We start from the raw sequence: 16,987 nt of genomic DNA, 5'->3' as shown, positions 1-16,987 counted from the left end.
GAAGTTAAAGGCCTATGAATTGTAATCTGCGCTGGATGATGTCGGAATGCATGGCTGCTTGCTGAAGAGCTAATTCCTAGTTTATTTACTGAAAGCAAAACCCCTTCCTTTCTTGCATGAAGCAGCTGAGCATTCCTTTTCCTTCTTTCTTTTTCTCCTCAAACTCAAGACGGTCAAAAAGTCAAAAATATCATTTTAGGACAAGTTAAAAATTGTAAACTTAATCTTTTTTTATTTACCATACCGCAGTGCTCGTAAATTCATTCGGCTACAGCCACCATTTTATTTTTTTGGTTTTAAGTTAATTTATTCTTTTATCATGTATCTAAAATAATTTTTTAAAAATAAAAAAATCTATTATTTTGATAAAAATAACTCTACCACAGTGCGAACCCCCAACAGACTCACAGTCACTCACTACCTCACCGTCACTGATATGGAAAACCTCCTGAGGCTAGGGTTTGTTTTCTTTTTGCAAATCTGATTTAATCTGTCTGTCCCTTTTGTTTTCTTGGCGGGAATTAACTCTACCCTCTTTCTAAAAAACAATCCCCAAATTAAAATACAAAAAGAAACCCTAAAAAGCAAAAGAAGAGTAGCATATCATATCCAAGTTGAAGAAATAAAGAGGAGAGGGTGATGGGGAAAGACGAAGACGAAATGAGGGGAGAGATAGAAGAACGATTGATAAACGAAGAGTACAAGATATGGAAAAAGAACACACCTTTCCTCTACGACCTTGTCATCACTCATGCCCTCGAATGGCCTTCTCTCACTGTCGAATGGCTTCCCGATCGCGAGGAGCCTCCTGGCAAGGACTACTCCGTTCAAAAGATGATTCTTGGCACTCACACCTCCGAGAACGAGCCTAACTATCTCATGCTTGCCCAGGTCCAGCTTCCTCTTGACGACGCCGAAAACGACGCCCGTCACTACGATGACGATCGCTCCGATTTTGGCGGATTTGGCGCCGCCAATGGCAAGGTTTTGCTTTTGTTTTTGTGGCTCTTCAAGATTTTGGTTTCATTTTGTTTCTCAGATTTGATGTGATCGATTTTAATTTTGTAGGTGCAAATAATTCAGCAAATAAATCATGATGGGGAGGTGAATAGGGCGCGGTATATGCCGCAAAACCCATTCATGATAGCTACCAAGACTGTTAGTGCTGAAGTTTATGTCTTTGACTATAGCAAGCACCCATCTAAGCCGCCTCTTGATGGTGCTTGTACTCCTGATTTGAGATTGAGGGGTCACAGCACTGAAGGCTATGGTTTGTCTTGGAGTAAGTTTAAAGAAGGGTATTTGCTTAGTGGTTCTGATGATGCTCAAATTTGCTTGTGGGACATTAACACCACTCCTAAGAATAAGTCTCTTGATGCCATGCAAATCTTTAAGGTTGGTTTGCTTGCCCATATGTTCACTATGATGTTTCTTTTTGAGTAGTTATTGAGAAATAAAGCATAAATTTTTGTGTTTTTTTAAAGATATGCCAATGTGTGTGATGATTTAAAGTACTGTCTTATAGGTTCACGAAGGTGTTGTAGAAGATGTAGCGTGGCATCTGAGACATGAACATTTGTTTGGTTCTGTTGGGGATGATCAATACCTGCTTATATGGGATCTCCGAACTCCATCTGTTACTAAGCCTGTCCATTCCGTAGTTGCTCACCAGAGTGAGGTATGCCATAGCATTTTTGTGATTCCTTCGTGAATTAATAAACTAATTGTTCAGTGGCTAAGACATGGTTTTTTACCTTCATATGCAACTCTACTATCTGAAACCTGTGACTTGACATGTTCCATGTGAAATGATCTGTAATTGTGCTATTAATTGCTCAAAAACTTGTGCCTTGCAATCAGAAGGTTCTGTATGACATATTGTAGGTGAACTCGTATTTGTCAAAAGGATTCCTCATACACATGCGAGTTTTTGTTGCTTTGAAAGCTGATGAGTTTTTTTTTATTCTTATTCTAAAAACCATGCTGTTTGCCAGTGTTGACATGCCATGAGGCTTATATCTCTTTTTTTATTTTATTTGATGTGATTTCTTTTTATGTTCTTGTCTTAGGTTAACTGCTTGGCTTTTAATCCTTTTAATGAATGGGTTGTGGCAACGGGGTCTACTGATAAGACTGTCAAGTTATTTGACATACGGAAGATCAATACTGCACTTCATACATTTAACTGTCACAAGTAAGCATATCTGTGGTGTGTATTGTTTACGAGTGGCACTCACTTGCAGCATGGATGCATGTACAGATCACCTCAAAACTTGTTATTTAATATCTTCTGTACTTTATTTATTCCGTGATGTACACAGGGAGGAGGTTTTCCAAGTCGGGTGGAATCCAACGAATGAGACTATCTTAGCTTCTTGTTGCCTTGGTAGAAGGCTCATGGTCTGGGATCTTAGCAGGTTTGTGTTTGAAAAAACCCAGTGAGCTGTTAGTTGATATTTCTTAGGTTTACTTGTTGCCGGATTTGAGGTTTGCTTTGAGCTTTTATTTGGATAACCCAACACCACATGAGGATTGTTTTGAGCTACATTTGCTTTGTTTAATGTGGGGCTATACCTTTGCAGGATTGATGATGAGCAGACACCAGAGGATGCTGAAGATGGCCCTCCAGAATTGCTTTTCATTCATGGTGGTCACACCAGTAAAATATCAGATTTTTCATGGAACCCATGTGAAGATTGGGTTGTTGCTAGTGTAGCTGAAGATAACATCCTTCAAATATGGCAGATGGCAGAGAATATCTACCATGATGAAGATGATATACCAGCAGATGAATCAACAAAAGATTCCTAGTGTATTTACCAGGCTTTAATAGTATATTATCAATCACACAACGGGTGCTTGTAGGATCTATTTGGTTTTTTAGTCGCCCTTTGTTTTTGGTTAGCCTCCAATAGATCTCCCGTGTATGGAGGCTTTTTTTCGATCCTTGTTCCGACTGATGTGTAATAACCTATAAATAGCTTTTTTATTTTATTTATTTTGCAAATGTGGTTGCTTGTGCGTTGTTTGGATGATGCTTAGCTGCGGCGTTGCCCAGGTCATAATCTGGTTTAAAAGATGAAGCTACTGCTGGAGAAAATCATATAACAGAAGAAGTTTCAGTGGGATTCTTCTTAAGCCTGGCACACAATGTGTCCCAAGGATTAGTATGTATTCATGGACGTCCGATGCTATGCTAGAAAAAGCTACTGTGTGCGGTGTTTTTATTTATTTTTTATTTTTTTGTTTTAAAATGAATTAACATAAATTTTTAATGATTTTTTTGTTTACTTTTTTTTTATGCCAAACATGCTTAACGCAACGCAATTTGAAACAAAATGATAAACAATCTCTTCGTTACAGTGACAGCAGCTTTCTTCACATCAAATCTAAAATTTACACAACCTGAACACAGAATGCAAATTTGGAAGCTGCTTCGGCCAAAATTATCTGCTGAATCTTCAGATGTCATGGTTTGAATCCAAATCTTCTCCGTCGAGAGTCCCCCCGGCAGCTGTACTCTTAGCGGGTGTCTGATGCTGCTGCGGTTGGTTTTTGGTGTCATCAGAAGCCATCATGAAGTGGAAGCCCATGATATACCTATACTCTCCAGTTCCAAGGCAACGGGAGCAGTAGCTGAGGCCACTGCCACCACAAGTCCTGCACCTGCAACAAAACAAGTGTAATTGCTTTTACAATGGAGTTGTTGACTTTGATATATTAACAGCAGTAGCAGTACTGATTCCATTAATCCACTTAAGAAATCAATCTGCTGATAGCTCACCATTTAGGCCATTCACCTTCAGGAAGCATTGCTAAATGCACACAGTTAGTCCTGCCTACAGAATTTACATAGAGTTACAACCAATTTTAAATCAAATGCATGTAAATGGCAGTAAACACCATTATTATCATTATCATATCAGAATAAAAAGAAAAGAGATACTGGGAGGTTGGTTGACACCTTGTCCAGAACAATGGGGGCAATCAACTCTACCAGTTCCATGGCAGACCTCACAAGGTGGGTCTGGCCTCTTCCTTACTTCTTTCCGTACATTTGACTGTCCAAAGTATACAAGTATTAGCAGTGAAGGGAGTTATAATGGGAAGAAAAGGGGAAGAACGGAAATGAAATTGATAGTTACATACCTCTGTTCTGACAATCCAAGATGGCTTTGTGAGGGAAAGGTGGAGTGGGTTTCTTCTACTTGTACCAAAACTTTCTTGTTTTCCAGCAACAACCGCTGTCTTCTTACTATTCTTTGCGCTGTCCAATTCTAGTTGATCCAACCAGACAGCCGTCAGCAGAGTCGCCGCCGCCGCGCTCCCTGCCATTATCGTTTCATCTACTTACACCTACTGCCACTGTGGCACATCGACAGACAGACATATTGATAATCTTTTTTTAATTTATCATAATTGATTCTGTATTAATTTACCTTACTTGAAAAAAAAATCCTTTTCTTTTTGGGATTTATATATCTAACAAATGGTATAAAAAGAAAAAAAAGGAAAAGAAAGCCCTAAACACAAAATTACCTCTTAAACCCTAATAACTTACAAAATCCCTCCCCCAATCCCCTAAGAAAACCCAGTATCTGCAGAACTGATTCCACTTGACGAAAGCCAAAACGAGAAGCAAACGGGCTACAGAAGAGATTGATGGACACAATCAAGCCGAGGGAGTATCAGGACAGAGTAAACCAGTGGCTCATGACACAGAGTTGGGGAGGGAGGGGAACGCAGGGAAGGCACCGATTGCATTGCTGGCTTCAAGCCAAATGAACTCAGAATGTAAAAGCTGACACTGATCTTTCGCTTGTTGAGAAAGTATTGGTTGCAGAAGCCCGTTCATAATATCCCCTCAGATACATAACAGTACAAGGTTTCCCTTTGTTTCTCTAACGGTTTTGTTTTTTTGTTTTCTTGCAACGTTTGGAATGGAATTGTTTGGAACCAAATAATCAATTCTTTAGTTTAGAATATGAAGAGATATTAATTTAAATTATAAATAGAATTCAATTGCTACAAAATAATAAAAATTAAATTACAGAAAAGACCTTCTAATTTACTATAGTAATTTCTCTTAAAATCGACAATAAAAACAATATTCTAAAAATATACATCTTGTCTAAATTGGTTGCTAGTATCTATGGAATCCTTCTCTTTCTCATCAAAGATTATTTGGGTTTGTTAATTTTGCATTCAATTCTCATAATCATGTTTGTGTTTTTGTTTATATCTATTGGTATATATGTACAAAGTACTAGCTAATTAATAGTTGATATTTTCTTCTGGTATGTTGCAAGAAAGGAAATGTGCTAGGTTCATAAAGAAACCAGACTAGTTTCTTGATGCAATCTGTCACATGTGTACGGTGTTGCGGTGATTGTCTTACCGAAGCGAGATCTTTATAGTGGGTGAAAAAAATAAAAAATTCTTGATCTTTATCAGTTAAAAAAGAATCGAGTCATCACCTTGTATTTGATTACTAGTAATTCTAACTAGTTTCATAGTCTAGATAAGAAGACTGATTATATATAAGGATGATGTATGATCTCTAATACATCTTACTTTAGATAAACTTTATTGTTTTTTATTTGATATAAAATAAGGTATTGTTGTGTTTTTTAACCGTTTGTCAGTCTAAGATTTAAGAAAAGTCATCATTGGTAAGGAGTAAAAAGATCTTTATCTTATCAGGTTAAAACCTAACTATTCTAAAGTAATAAATGTAAAAATAAAAGAAAGTGTATTTTTATTCAATATCAGGAATACATTTTACGTATAAGTTCATAGTTCCGTATATTAAAAGAAACAAAATATGTTTTTTTGGTATTTTTTAAATATAGATTAAGTTCTCATGACTTTAATAAACTGGTTATTAAATCCAAAAATATATGCAAATTTATCAACAAAACTATTATGTTTTTTGAATTTTTGTATTTAAAGATGTTAAATCATGCCTTGTATTTTTTTAATATTATTTATGCAAATGTGATTTTTTTTAAATTTTTGAGAGATTTAGCCATATGCAATTTAAAATAAAGTTGTATTTTTGAAAGAAAGATTTTTTTTTTGTTTTTTATGGAAAGAAATTGATTTATTTAATACCGAAAAAACATCTCACCTATAGGTCACAATTTTAGATATAAAATATGTGAGGGTAAAAAATGTGAGGAAGTCAAAATTAATCGCAAAATGATCTTTTAAAGATTTTGAAAATTTATTAAAATTAAACAAAGTCCATATTTGGCAAAACACAAAAATACATTTTAATCAAGCTATTTTAACCACGATATCAATTAAAGATGAATTATCGTTCATCAACTTGAAACTAAATAACACCAAAAACTCACATGAATCTTGTTAATTTCACAAACTTTGTTCAAATTTCTTTCTGATTCTAATAAGTCAACACAAATCCAAATATAAATTATGCACTAACATTTAATGTTCAAAGGGCAATCACACAAAAAAAAACTCACAATTCAACAAAACATATCAAATAAAAAACATACATCAATTCAAATCAAATAATGTCCAAACAATCCAAAATTTATACACAACAATAAGCATTTTGTCCAAAATTTCACAATATTTTAGCAATTTGATCAAAAAATAATTTGAGGTTATGAATTGACCTTCCAAGATGTTCAGCGTGTCCAGAAGCTACTCGAATCGAGGTTGAAGGTCTGCTGGAACAGTGGTGGTGCGAGTATCCATGCGCCACCACAATTTCCAGCACGTGGCTTTATACATCGCTGTTGCTGGAGGAGCATGAGCTATTGGATTTGAAGCTTCTTTGCCTCCTCTTTTCTCCTACATCGGCAGTGCTCCTTCACACTATATGAGGAGAGAGATCTGGCTTTATTGTGGTGCTCCTACTGCAAGTGATTGATGGAGATGTTGTAATTTATTGTGGTTGAGGAAGAAGAAGAAAAGGCAGCGTAGGAAACAAAAGAAAAAAAACTAATGGTCGTGGTTATGGTTTGGGCCAAAATGGGTGGCCGAGGGTCACAATTGTATGTGTTTTCTTTGGGAAGTGAAGTCATGGTTGATGATGGAAGAAAGGCTGGTTTTGGTTGTTGAGTTGAAGGTTGTTGATGGGGTGCCAATTATGAGGAACTTAAGGAGAGGCTAAGGACTATAACTAGGTGTAGCAATTGCTGATGTTGGGCTTATGTGATTAACAGTGCGTGGTTGGGTCATGGTAAAGAGAGGCTAGAGTTGTGGTCGTTGATGTGGGGACTGCTCGTGGGGAGGGGAAATTGGACTCTTGGCTAAGGTGGTGGTTCTTTGGTTCTAGTGGTTGGTATGTTGGGGCTTGAAGAAAGTTTGGGGAAGATGGTTATTTTTGGCTTGTGCTTAAAGGCAGTAATACTCGTCTAGCCTAAAAATAAAGGAGTTGTTGAGTGGTGAGCTTGATAGTGAAAAAGAGGGGTTGTGCTGATGTTGTGGAGAGGAGGGAAAGTTGAGGGAGGTTGTTGGAAAATGAGAAGAAAATGGGTCCTTGTTGGGAGCTGAGATTATGAGCTGAATGGCGTGGATTTGGGGAAGGGAAAAGATGTTACCGTGCTGATGGTTATTGAGCTTAATTTTTTGCTGTTAGTTACTACCGAAGAGAAGGTAGGACCGTGGCTGACGATTGAGTTTAGAAATAATGGGTTTAAGGTTTTTTGTGTATTACTTTTAGGAGAGTGTGTAAGCTGTAGAGAGTTCTTTATTTTTTTTGTATTTTCTTTTAGCTTTTTTTATTGTAATGGCCTCCCTCAAAATTCCCCTCCTTCTTGTGTGGTACAACTACCTATAAATAGGAAAAATAATTTGTGATTTTCTTTCCAATTGCTTGGTTCTCAAACAACTAAAAAATTACTCTAGTCTTTCATTTTTCTTCCTTTGCATTTTTATTCTCCTTTTCTAATTTTTTTTATTTTTCTTATTTTTTATTTTGATATTTAAAAAAAAAAGATAATGTCAACATCGACTCTATGAAATTGATTAATGATTTTGAAATGGGTGTGTTAAAAACCGAACGCGTCGAAAGTAAATTTTTGATTTCTTAATTATTTTGAAAAGACACTAAAAATGACATAAACGATGCAAATACATCAATATATATATATTTTTTGGATTTTTTTGTTGTTTTCTTTTGCTATTTTTTGGATTTTTTTAAAACAAGTAAGAAAATGAGGGTAAAAAATCGGATTATGATAGTTGCCCTCCTTTTTACAATACTAGCAATATAAAATGTTGTAAGGGAATTTAGAAAGTAAGTTTGTAAAGAAAAAAAAATGTATGAAAGTTTTCCCAAGTTGAGATAAAAATCAAGAGATGGTTTTATAAAGCGATTGTCTCAAAGATCTAGTCATTTTAAAGATTGACAAACTCGAAGATAGAATGGCCTGTGTTCGAGTGACCTGCCTGTGACGTGAAAAATATCTAGGATTTATCACAAATGGTCTCTGATTGGGTGAATTGCCTATGGTTCATGATTGGGTAACTTGCCTGTGGTTTTTGTTCTGGTAACTTGCTCGTGGTCTCCAATCGAGTGACTTGCTCTTGGTCTCTGATCAGGTGACCTGTTCATTATTTGTGTTTAGGTAATCTAATTGTGGTCTTTGACCGAGTGACCTACCCATGGTCTCTACACCTGCCCGTGGTTTGAAAAATATCAAAGATTTTTCATGAATGATGGTATTTTGGATCTTCTTATGAGGACTTTGGCCTCCCTTTTTCCAAGATGGTTCAAATTTTGTTTTGTCCATGCACTTTTAGTCATCCTTAGATTGAATTCTTAATGGTTCAAATTTGTTGAACCTTTTTGGTTGCTTTTAAGAAATCTTCCTTGAAAACTCCTGCAAATATGCTTATAATGTTTATGTATGCATTTTACTTATCTTGAAATATACCCCCTTATTTTAATCAAATTCTTGAATCCTTTCGGTTGTTTGGCTTTTAACCTATTTAAGCCAACATGTAACATGTAGGCCTTTGCATAATGTTCACTATGCCTTTAGTGACCTTTTGAGATTTTTTGACCTTACAACTTTGAGAAAATCATTCCATGCTTCAAAAAATAGTTATCTGGAAGCGATTAAGAGAAAGTTGCCCTTTTCCTTCTTGATTGTCATGAGAAGAACCTTACTTCTTTTTAGATTGTTCGTTGTTGCATTTGTGCACGCGATGTTGTGGTGTTAAGATTAAGGAATCGCCTCTTAGTTGTTTGGTTCAGAGTCACTAGAAGACCCATATAGACTGGTCTTATCTGAAATTCTGGGATAAGGTATTGGCTGTGGCTAGGAAATGTATGAGCATCCCTAGTGCACCTTACCTAAGGTAAATTGCATTATGTGGTTTGGATATAGTTTAAAGGTGTTGATGGTTTCCTAATTGGTAGTTCATTTATGGCTCAGAACAAAGATATACACTCATGAATAAATATGACATTTCAAATTTATTATAAACTTGTATGTCCAGGTAAATTCTTATAGGAATAATCCATGTAGATGTCATGACAGGGTTCACCTATCCTAGAAGGAGAAAATGTTGTCCACAACTTGTATATTGTGGTGAAAAATAATCCCATTTAAAATTGGTGAATATCCAAAATAATTATAAGAATTTTTTAATTAACTCTTAGTACTTAAATACCAGTCTACTGATAGGTCCAACATTTATACCTGAATATTAATATTAATTTTCAAGAATTAAAATTTTTTTGGATTACTGAAATAAATGCCAAACCTTAAGGAAATTTACAAACTTATTGTAAATTCCAAAAAAATGCACATAAATTTTCTAAAACAATGTTATAAAAAAACTTCTTACCTCCTTTTTTAAAATGCAATTTTTGTAAGGATTGGGCCATAAGCAACAAGCAAAATTTTATTTATTTATGTAAGATTATATTTAAAAAACTCATTTCTTTTTTTTAAAAAACCAAAACTGTCAAAATATGCATACATGTATTTGAACATGGTGGGCCAATAAAATCTATTTTGTAAGATTTTTACAGCTGTCTTTTTTGACGAGAAATGACCCCCACATGCATTAGAATGACAAAATTTAATGGCACTACTTACCTCATTGTCGGGAATGCATCTTCGAAATATTTGATCAGGACAATATTTGAATAAGGGTCATCCCAATAAAAAATTTTCACTTCGTTCAAAAACTTTCTTTTGTCTTGGGTACTCTAATGAGTTGGCGAATCTCATATTGCAAGAAAATTATCAAACCAAGGCATTGGACTAAGAGAAAGTAAGGATTCGTCAGGAAAGTAATCATCGATTGGTGGGATGTCAGTTGCCGAATCTATTGTCAATTTTGACAAATGATCTACGACAACATTTTCGGTGCCTTTCTTGTCCTTGATTTCTTCCTGAAAATAAATCATTTGAAATTCTTCAGATTTATCAAACTCAGTTTTACTCAAGGTAGATTCAAATTGATCATAAACTAATTCTTCAATAAGATCTACTTCTTGTAAATCATTATCATCTCCAGGTTGCTTGCAAATGTTGAAAATATTCATCTCTAATGTCATGTTTCTAAATGATAGCTTCATCAGTCCATTCCTTCAATTAATCAATGCATTAGAAGTTGCAAGAAATAGACGTCCTAAAATAATTGGAATTGAATTACATGCTTCAACAGGTTGTGTATCCAAGATAATAAAATCCACAAGATAAATGAATTTATCAACTTGTACTAACACATCCTCAACTATTCCTCTATGAATTGTTACAGATCTATCAGCAAGTAAGAGAGTTACATAAGTTGGTTTTAACTCATCTAGATTGAGACTTTGATAAATTGAATATGAAAGTAAACTCACACTAGCTTCAAGATCAAGTAAAGCTCTTTCAATTTTATGTTCTCCAATAAAACAAGAAATTGTAGGACAACCAGGGTCTTTATATTTCAAAGCATTATTGTTTTGAAGAATGACACTTACTTGTTCGGCTAAAAAGGCTTTCTTTTTCACATTCAGTTTTCTCTTCACGGTGCACAAGTCTTTCAAAAATTTAGCATAAGAAGGTACCTATTTAATAGCATCCAACAAAGGTATATTGATCCTTACATGTTTGAAAGTTTCAAAGATTTCAGAGTTGTGATTGACTTTCCTTTGTTTGGTCATGGCATGAGGAAATGGAAGTGCTGGCAAAGAATCAGTCTTTTATTTGCAATGTTTATATTCAACCCCTTCCTTACCCTCAGAGATTAACTCATCATCTTTCTCACAAGGTTCAAGAGTGGATTTTTTAATAACCTTACCACTACGAAGAGTGATGACTGATTTGACTTGATCCATGTGTTGACTTCTGGAACTACTTGCATTTGCATTGTATTGCCCTTTGGGATTTTGCTGTGATTGAGATGGAAACTTACCTTTCTCTTGAAAACTGAGAGCAGATGTGAATTTTGCAAGAGCATCTTTAAAATATGTTATGCTTTGAGCAAGTTGAGTGTTGATTGTCTCTTGCTTTTCAATGAATGCACACAAAGTTTCCTCAAGATTTTTTCTAGGAGGGGGAACATAAGGAGATGCATATCCATGAGAATTTTGGAAATTATGGTGTGCTTGAAACGGTGGTTGTGAAGTTTGTGCAATATTGTTATCACTCTTTCAACTGAAATTTGGGTGATTTCTCCAACCAGGGTTATACGTTTGTGAGTATGGATTATGATTTGGCCTTTGGAATGTGTTTAAAGCATTGGCTTGTTCATGGAGACATTCCTTGAAAAAAGGCAAAGTTGGACAATCATTGGTTACATATTCATTCGTTTCATAAATTTGACATACAATATCTTGAATAAATTTCAATTGACCACTCATTTTCAATTCCAGTGCCTCGACTTTTCTAGCTAAAGATGCAAATTTGGCTTGGAGGTTATGATCTTCCTTAAGGTTATACATACCTCCACTAGATGTATGAGGTTGAGTTTTACCTGGTGCCTCACAAGTACCTGTAGTGTCCTAATTTTGAGCATTTTTAGCTAACAAGTCTAGGTACTCCATTGCTTCATCAGGGTCTTTATCTTCAAAAATTCCATTGCACAACAACTCCATCATTTGCCTATCTTTAGGTGTTAACCCTTCATAAAATGTGAAACCAATCTCTATGTTTCAAAACCATGATGAGGGCAAGTATTAAGCAAGTCTCGATACCTATCCCAATATTGGTAAAATGTTTCTCCTGGTTTTTGAGTGAAAGTGGTGATTTGTCTTTTGAAAGGGTTTGTTCTATGAGATGGAAAAAACTTCTTCAAAAACTATCGTTGCATTTCATCCCAAGCATGAATGGATCTTGACCTAAGATTTTGTAGCCATGTTTTAGCTTTATCTTTTAATGAAAAAGGAAAAAAACTTTAATATGATGGTGTTCATACTACAATTTAAGTCATTATAGGTGTTACAAACCTCCTCAAATTCCCTTAAATGCAAGTATGGATTTTCTAAATCTAAGCGATGAAAAGAAGGTAAAAGTTGAATAATGCCTAACTTAAAATTAAAATAAGATGCATCAGGAGGGAAAACTATACATGAGGGTGCAGTTGTTCTTGTGGGATTCAAGTGGTGTATAAGTGTTCTAACTCGATTATTCTCATTATGAAGCGATTGGTTATCTTCTTTGGCCATATTTTCTGAAAATGATGAGGATACCCTACAAAGTCTACCATTTAATGTACGTGACTAAACTCTTATGCACGTGTAGGAAGAGAATAAAATGGAAGAAAAGAAAAGAAACAAAAAAGAAACAAAACAAGACAAAACAAAAGAAACATAAGTTAGATAAAAGGAAAGAAAAGTAAAGACAATAAAATAAAATATATAATTTATACAGTAATTTACCTCCCCGGCAACGACGCTAAAAACTTGACATGACCAAAAGATTGATGTCTTATCCCAAGTGCAGGAGTGTCGAAGTAATAAATAACCCGGCAAGATTAGGGTCGAACCACAATGAGGTTAACTATGTAAATTATAAATAATGATGATGATGATGATGATGATGATGATGATGAGGAGTTAAAGAGGACTTTGAGATGTAAGATTAATGTGAAGACTAAACAATGATAAAACCAGTTGTCAAGGTTAGAGGATCCACTAATAGTATTTCAAATAAGTATAATATAAACTTGTTTTATTACTTAACTGGAAACCACACACAAAGAAGGTTCCAATCAGATGATTTGTCATTAATAGCTCATTATAAATTATTAACATGATCATATTAATTATCTTATTTAAGTAACACCAAACTTTTAAATATTGTCAGGAATTCATGATGCTAACTTATGTTAACAACAAATCAAGTTCCTTTCATAGCACATGTGTAGGTTATACCATACGGTTGGCTATGAAAGTGCCAAGCATTTGTTGTACCAACTGTTATACAACACAAATCTAGATAAACCATTTAACGAGTAAGGTATTAAGAATTAATAAGATAAAAATGATAAGACATGTTAATAGCAAGTTGTTATCGATATAATCATTGAAGTCTATATTGAGTTTATATTATATTTATCCTAACACCATTAGTGAAACCTTTTCACCTTGACATATTAAACTTAGCTAAATATTATAAAGAAGAGAAACATAAATAAACAAGATGAGAACATAATTATATAAGTATAGTAAAGAAAATGAAAGACATAAAACAAGATATTAATGAAACTATAACATGAAATAAAACTAGAACATTAAAACTACAAAAAAATAAAGCAAGTAAGGAAATGATCTTGATCTGAAAATCAAGATGCCTAAATGCATGACAAATGCCTCCTTTTATAGGCCAAAATTCATAACTATTGATTTGATGACTAATTGTTGAGTATGACCACCTCTTGACTTGGTAACAATCCTTATATTCTTGTCTGCAGAAAGCGTCATTGCTAACATCTGAATTTGAACAGATAGTCTTCATGAAAGTTGTGGAAAATTGTGGAAAATTGTCTCAGCTTTCCAACAAAAACAAGAATCAATGCATTTGGACTTCTAGAACTCGAGATAGGGGCTGAACACTAAACAGTGTCTGGGCTGCAGGACAAATTCCGACTTCTCTGTTGTTGCTATAATTTGAACTTGAAAACGGTCCTTTTGAATCTTGGACTCTTTATGAAAGTTTTAGGCCTATGTCTTAGCTTTCCATACATATAAACCATACCTAAATCCAAGTTCTACAGCTCCAGTTATGATCCACTAACCAAATAATAATCTAGTTTGGACTGAACCAACATCTCTTTTCTAAGCTTAGCCCTCTCTTTGTCTTCTCAATTTCAGTAGTTAAACTCATCAATCAATCCCTTGATTTATGTGATAGGCTTGTATTTAAGATGAACATTTATCATAAATTAAAGGTATCTTATATTATTAGACATGTTATTATAAAACATGCTCTAGTTAAGGAGTTATTGATACTTCAAGTGTAAAATGATTATATAAAACCTTGATAAAAATTCACTTTTAAGTACTAATCAGTAGCTGATCTTTGTAGAGAGGGTGTTTCTCAATTAAATGGTGGCGGCTATAGCTCTTGAGGTGGTCGGAAATACCATATTCATTCGCTTGAAGATACCTACTCGATTAGCTAAACTACCAAAGAAAAAGATACACAATGGCCATATGACGCATTGTCCAGGTCAAACCTTAAAAAATAGGGTTTTTAATTTGAGATTTTGGAACATTGAAATTTAGTCTCTTTTCTTCCATTTGCTTTTAATTGCACATATAATTGCCTCATAAACTCTTAATTTCATGTAATTACACCTTTGCCAAACTCAATTGTCAGCCCTAAAGCCTGTTTCATTTTAGTTAGTGGTTATGAAATTATGTATTTTGACCCTTAATTGATCATCAAACTTTTAATTTATTTAATTTTTCCCTTGATTTGATCAATTTCAACCCTGCATTAACACACATTTTTCAATATGCTTCTTGGTTTTGAATTTCTTTAATCAAGTCCTTAATTGCTCATCAAACTTCAATATTTATGCAACTAAGCCACTAATTTGACCAAATTAACTTTTTAAAATTACAATTCGACCTTCAGAATTTAATTTCTTCTAATTAAAGCTTAGATTAACTTCAAAAATCAAATTTTCTTGTAATTAAATCCTTAATAAAATTAATTAAGCCTTCTAAAATTCTCATTGAGTCCTTACCTATTTAAATTTGTACTTCTTTACCTGTTAAAGAAAATGATCTCATTATCACGGTTAACTTGCCCCTTTTAAAATTAAAAAATTAGCATATCTTCACTGGTAACCTACTCTTTTTTTAAATTTCAAAAGAATTTCAGCAAGCCTCCATACTTCTATGAAATTGGTCTATTTTCACGGGTGACCTACTTATCTTGAAATTCAAAAATTGATTTATTTTCACGGGTGACCTACTTTTTTTCAAATTTCAAAAAGAATTTCAACAAGCCTTCATACTTTTCTAAAACTAGTCTATTTTCATGGGCAAGCTGCCCATTTTAAAATTAAAAAATTGATCTATTTTCACGGGCGATATGTTATTTTTCAATTTAAAAAAGAATTTCAGCAAGCCTCTATGCTTTCTTGAAATTCATCTATTTTGACGAGCGACCTGCCCGTTTTAAAATTTTAAAATTGAGTTATTTTTACAGGTGACCTATCCTTTTTCAAATTCCAAAAACTAGTATTTACATTGGATCATTCCAAAACTTTTCTAAGACAAAATTTAAAACAAAATACCCTTAAAAGGTGAAATCTTAAAATAAATGCCTTGTCTTATGGCCTTAGTAATCCACACCTTATGGATGAGATTCTTTGCCATTTCTTGACTTTCTTTCACCCATGCAGATTTCACAGCCTTTCCTCTTGATTGACAAATCCTATGCCAACACTATTTCAAAGTTGCGGTTAAACCATATGCAATGCATGCCTTCTGAAATATAGCCCCTGATGTAACCATATTATTCGATAGTTTCACCCACATCTACCTAATGTTTTGTCCATGTTTTATATACAAAATGCCTTGATATTCTTTGTTTTATGTTTTGAAGGCATTTTTGGATGAAAGATGCAAAAAGGAGTAAATTGGAGGTAATTGACAAATTTGACGTTTAGTCGATGTTTTGTGCAGAGCGTGAGTTCTAGAGATCGAAATGAAGTGATTCTAGTGACAATAAAAATATAACATCCATACCTTTTTAGAAATGTAATGCAAGAAAAATAAAAGGAGAAAGTTCATGGAAATCACATCCTGGAAAGTCAAATCTCGCATTCTGCCAGTGTTGACCTTTGGCCATTCAAAATTTAATATCTGAAGCTACAGAAGTCCAATTGATGCAAACTCAATTTTCTTAGATTCCTAATTCAAAGACCTATCCACGCTCCAAATGTCAGCAAAAAATGATGTCATATGAGGGAGATATGATTTTCCAAAGATGACAACTGAATTTTACATGCAAACAGGTTTCGTGAAGAAACGAGTCCAAATTACATTCCGAAGCATCTAAACCGACATCCAAGTTTTTATATCAGAAATTTAGCTCCTCTAAGCCAGATTTTGAAGATTTCATGCAAGGCTATTTCTTCTTTTTAGGAAAAATAGTTATTGAAGTACTTAAATGTAAACTGCCAACTTAAGGAAGGACTATTTTGTAAAATAGAGACTAGGGTTTCTTAGCATATAAAAAGAAAGAGAGAAGGGGCAGCAGCCAGCAAAAAAGAGGGAGAGCAGAAGGAGGTAGCAGCCAGCAGAGAATAAACACAAAATTCTCTCCTCTACAAACCTAAAAATCATGCTCTTTTCATTCTTTAGTTGTTCAATAGTTATGCAACGCTAAGCTCTTTTCTTGGTTGCAAGGACACAACAAACCTTCGGATTTCAAGAACCGTGAGATTTATTCTTCCTTTTATTTTCAGTTTATGTTATGAATGAGTATGATTGTTTTCCTATGCATATTTCCTATGATTGTTGTTGATGATTGCTAGAGCAGACTCTAAG

The 16,987-nt window shown here is 34.2% G+C and overlaps 2 protein-coding genes across 3 annotated transcripts; one reads left to right on the top strand and one right to left on the bottom strand.

Moving 5' to 3' along the window:
* Nucleotides 1-378: 378 nt before the first annotated feature.
* LOC133681921 (WD-40 repeat-containing protein MSI1) lies at nt 379-3,007 on the top strand. Its single transcript, XM_062105121.1, has 6 exons — nt 379-984; nt 1,069-1,395; nt 1,526-1,678; nt 2,070-2,194; nt 2,322-2,417; nt 2,583-3,007. Exons 1-6 carry the CDS (start codon nt 640-642, stop codon nt 2,809-2,811), a joined length of 1,275 nt encoding a protein of 424 aa, XP_061961105.1. The 5' UTR covers nt 379-639; the 3' UTR covers nt 2,812-3,007.
* A 320-nt stretch (nt 3,008-3,327) lies between these two features.
* LOC133681923 (uncharacterized) lies at nt 3,328-4,956 on the bottom strand. Of its 2 annotated transcripts, XM_062105123.1 has the most exons (5): nt 4,540-4,956; nt 4,150-4,365; nt 3,947-4,061; nt 3,785-3,839; nt 3,328-3,666 (listed from the first exon to the last, which is right to left on the bottom strand). In XM_062105123.1, exons 2-5 carry the CDS (start codon nt 4,333-4,335, stop codon nt 3,462-3,464), a joined length of 561 nt encoding a protein of 186 aa, XP_061961107.1. In that variant the 5' UTR covers nt 4,336-4,365; nt 4,540-4,956; the 3' UTR covers nt 3,328-3,461. The 2 variants fall into 2 exon arrangements, with proteins under 2 accessions (XP_061961107.1, XP_061961108.1); XM_062105124.1 differs by lacking the exon at nt 4,540-4,956 and having other exon boundaries at nt 3,965-4,061; nt 4,150-4,528.
* Nucleotides 4,957-16,987: the final 12,031 nt, after the last annotated feature.

This window comes from Populus nigra, chromosome 2 (genome assembly GCF_951802175.1).
Source record: "Populus nigra chromosome 2, ddPopNigr1.1, whole genome shotgun sequence".
NCBI lineage: Eukaryota > Viridiplantae > Streptophyta > Magnoliopsida > Malpighiales > Salicaceae > Populus > Populus nigra.
This window is presented reverse-complemented; position numbering and strand designations above follow the sequence as displayed.

Bases quoted from the DNA above. Each gene is read 5' to 3' on its own strand.
- LOC133681921 (XM_062105121.1), top strand. From the start codon at position 640: ATGGGGAAAGACGAAGACGAAATGAGGGGAGAGATAGAAGAACGATTG. The intron at 985-1,068 runs GTTTTGCTTTTG...TTAATTTTGTAG, and splicing joins TTGGCGCCGCCAATGGCAAG to GTGCAAATAATTCAGCAAAT. The intron at 1,679-2,069 runs GTATGCCATAGC...TTCTTGTCTTAG, and splicing joins TAGTTGCTCACCAGAGTGAG to GTTAACTGCTTGGCTTTTAA.
- LOC133681923 (XM_062105123.1), bottom strand. From the start codon at position 4,335: ATGGCAGGGAGCGCGGCGGCGGCGACTCTGCTGACGGCTGTCTGGTTG. The intron at 4,062-4,149 runs GTATGTAACTAT...TACTTTGGACAG, and splicing joins CTTGGATTGTCAGAACAGAG to TCAAATGTACGGAAAGAAGT. The intron at 3,840-3,946 runs GTATCTCTTTTC...TAAATTCTGTAG, and splicing joins AGGTGTCAACCAACCTCCCA to GCAGGACTAACTGTGTGCAT.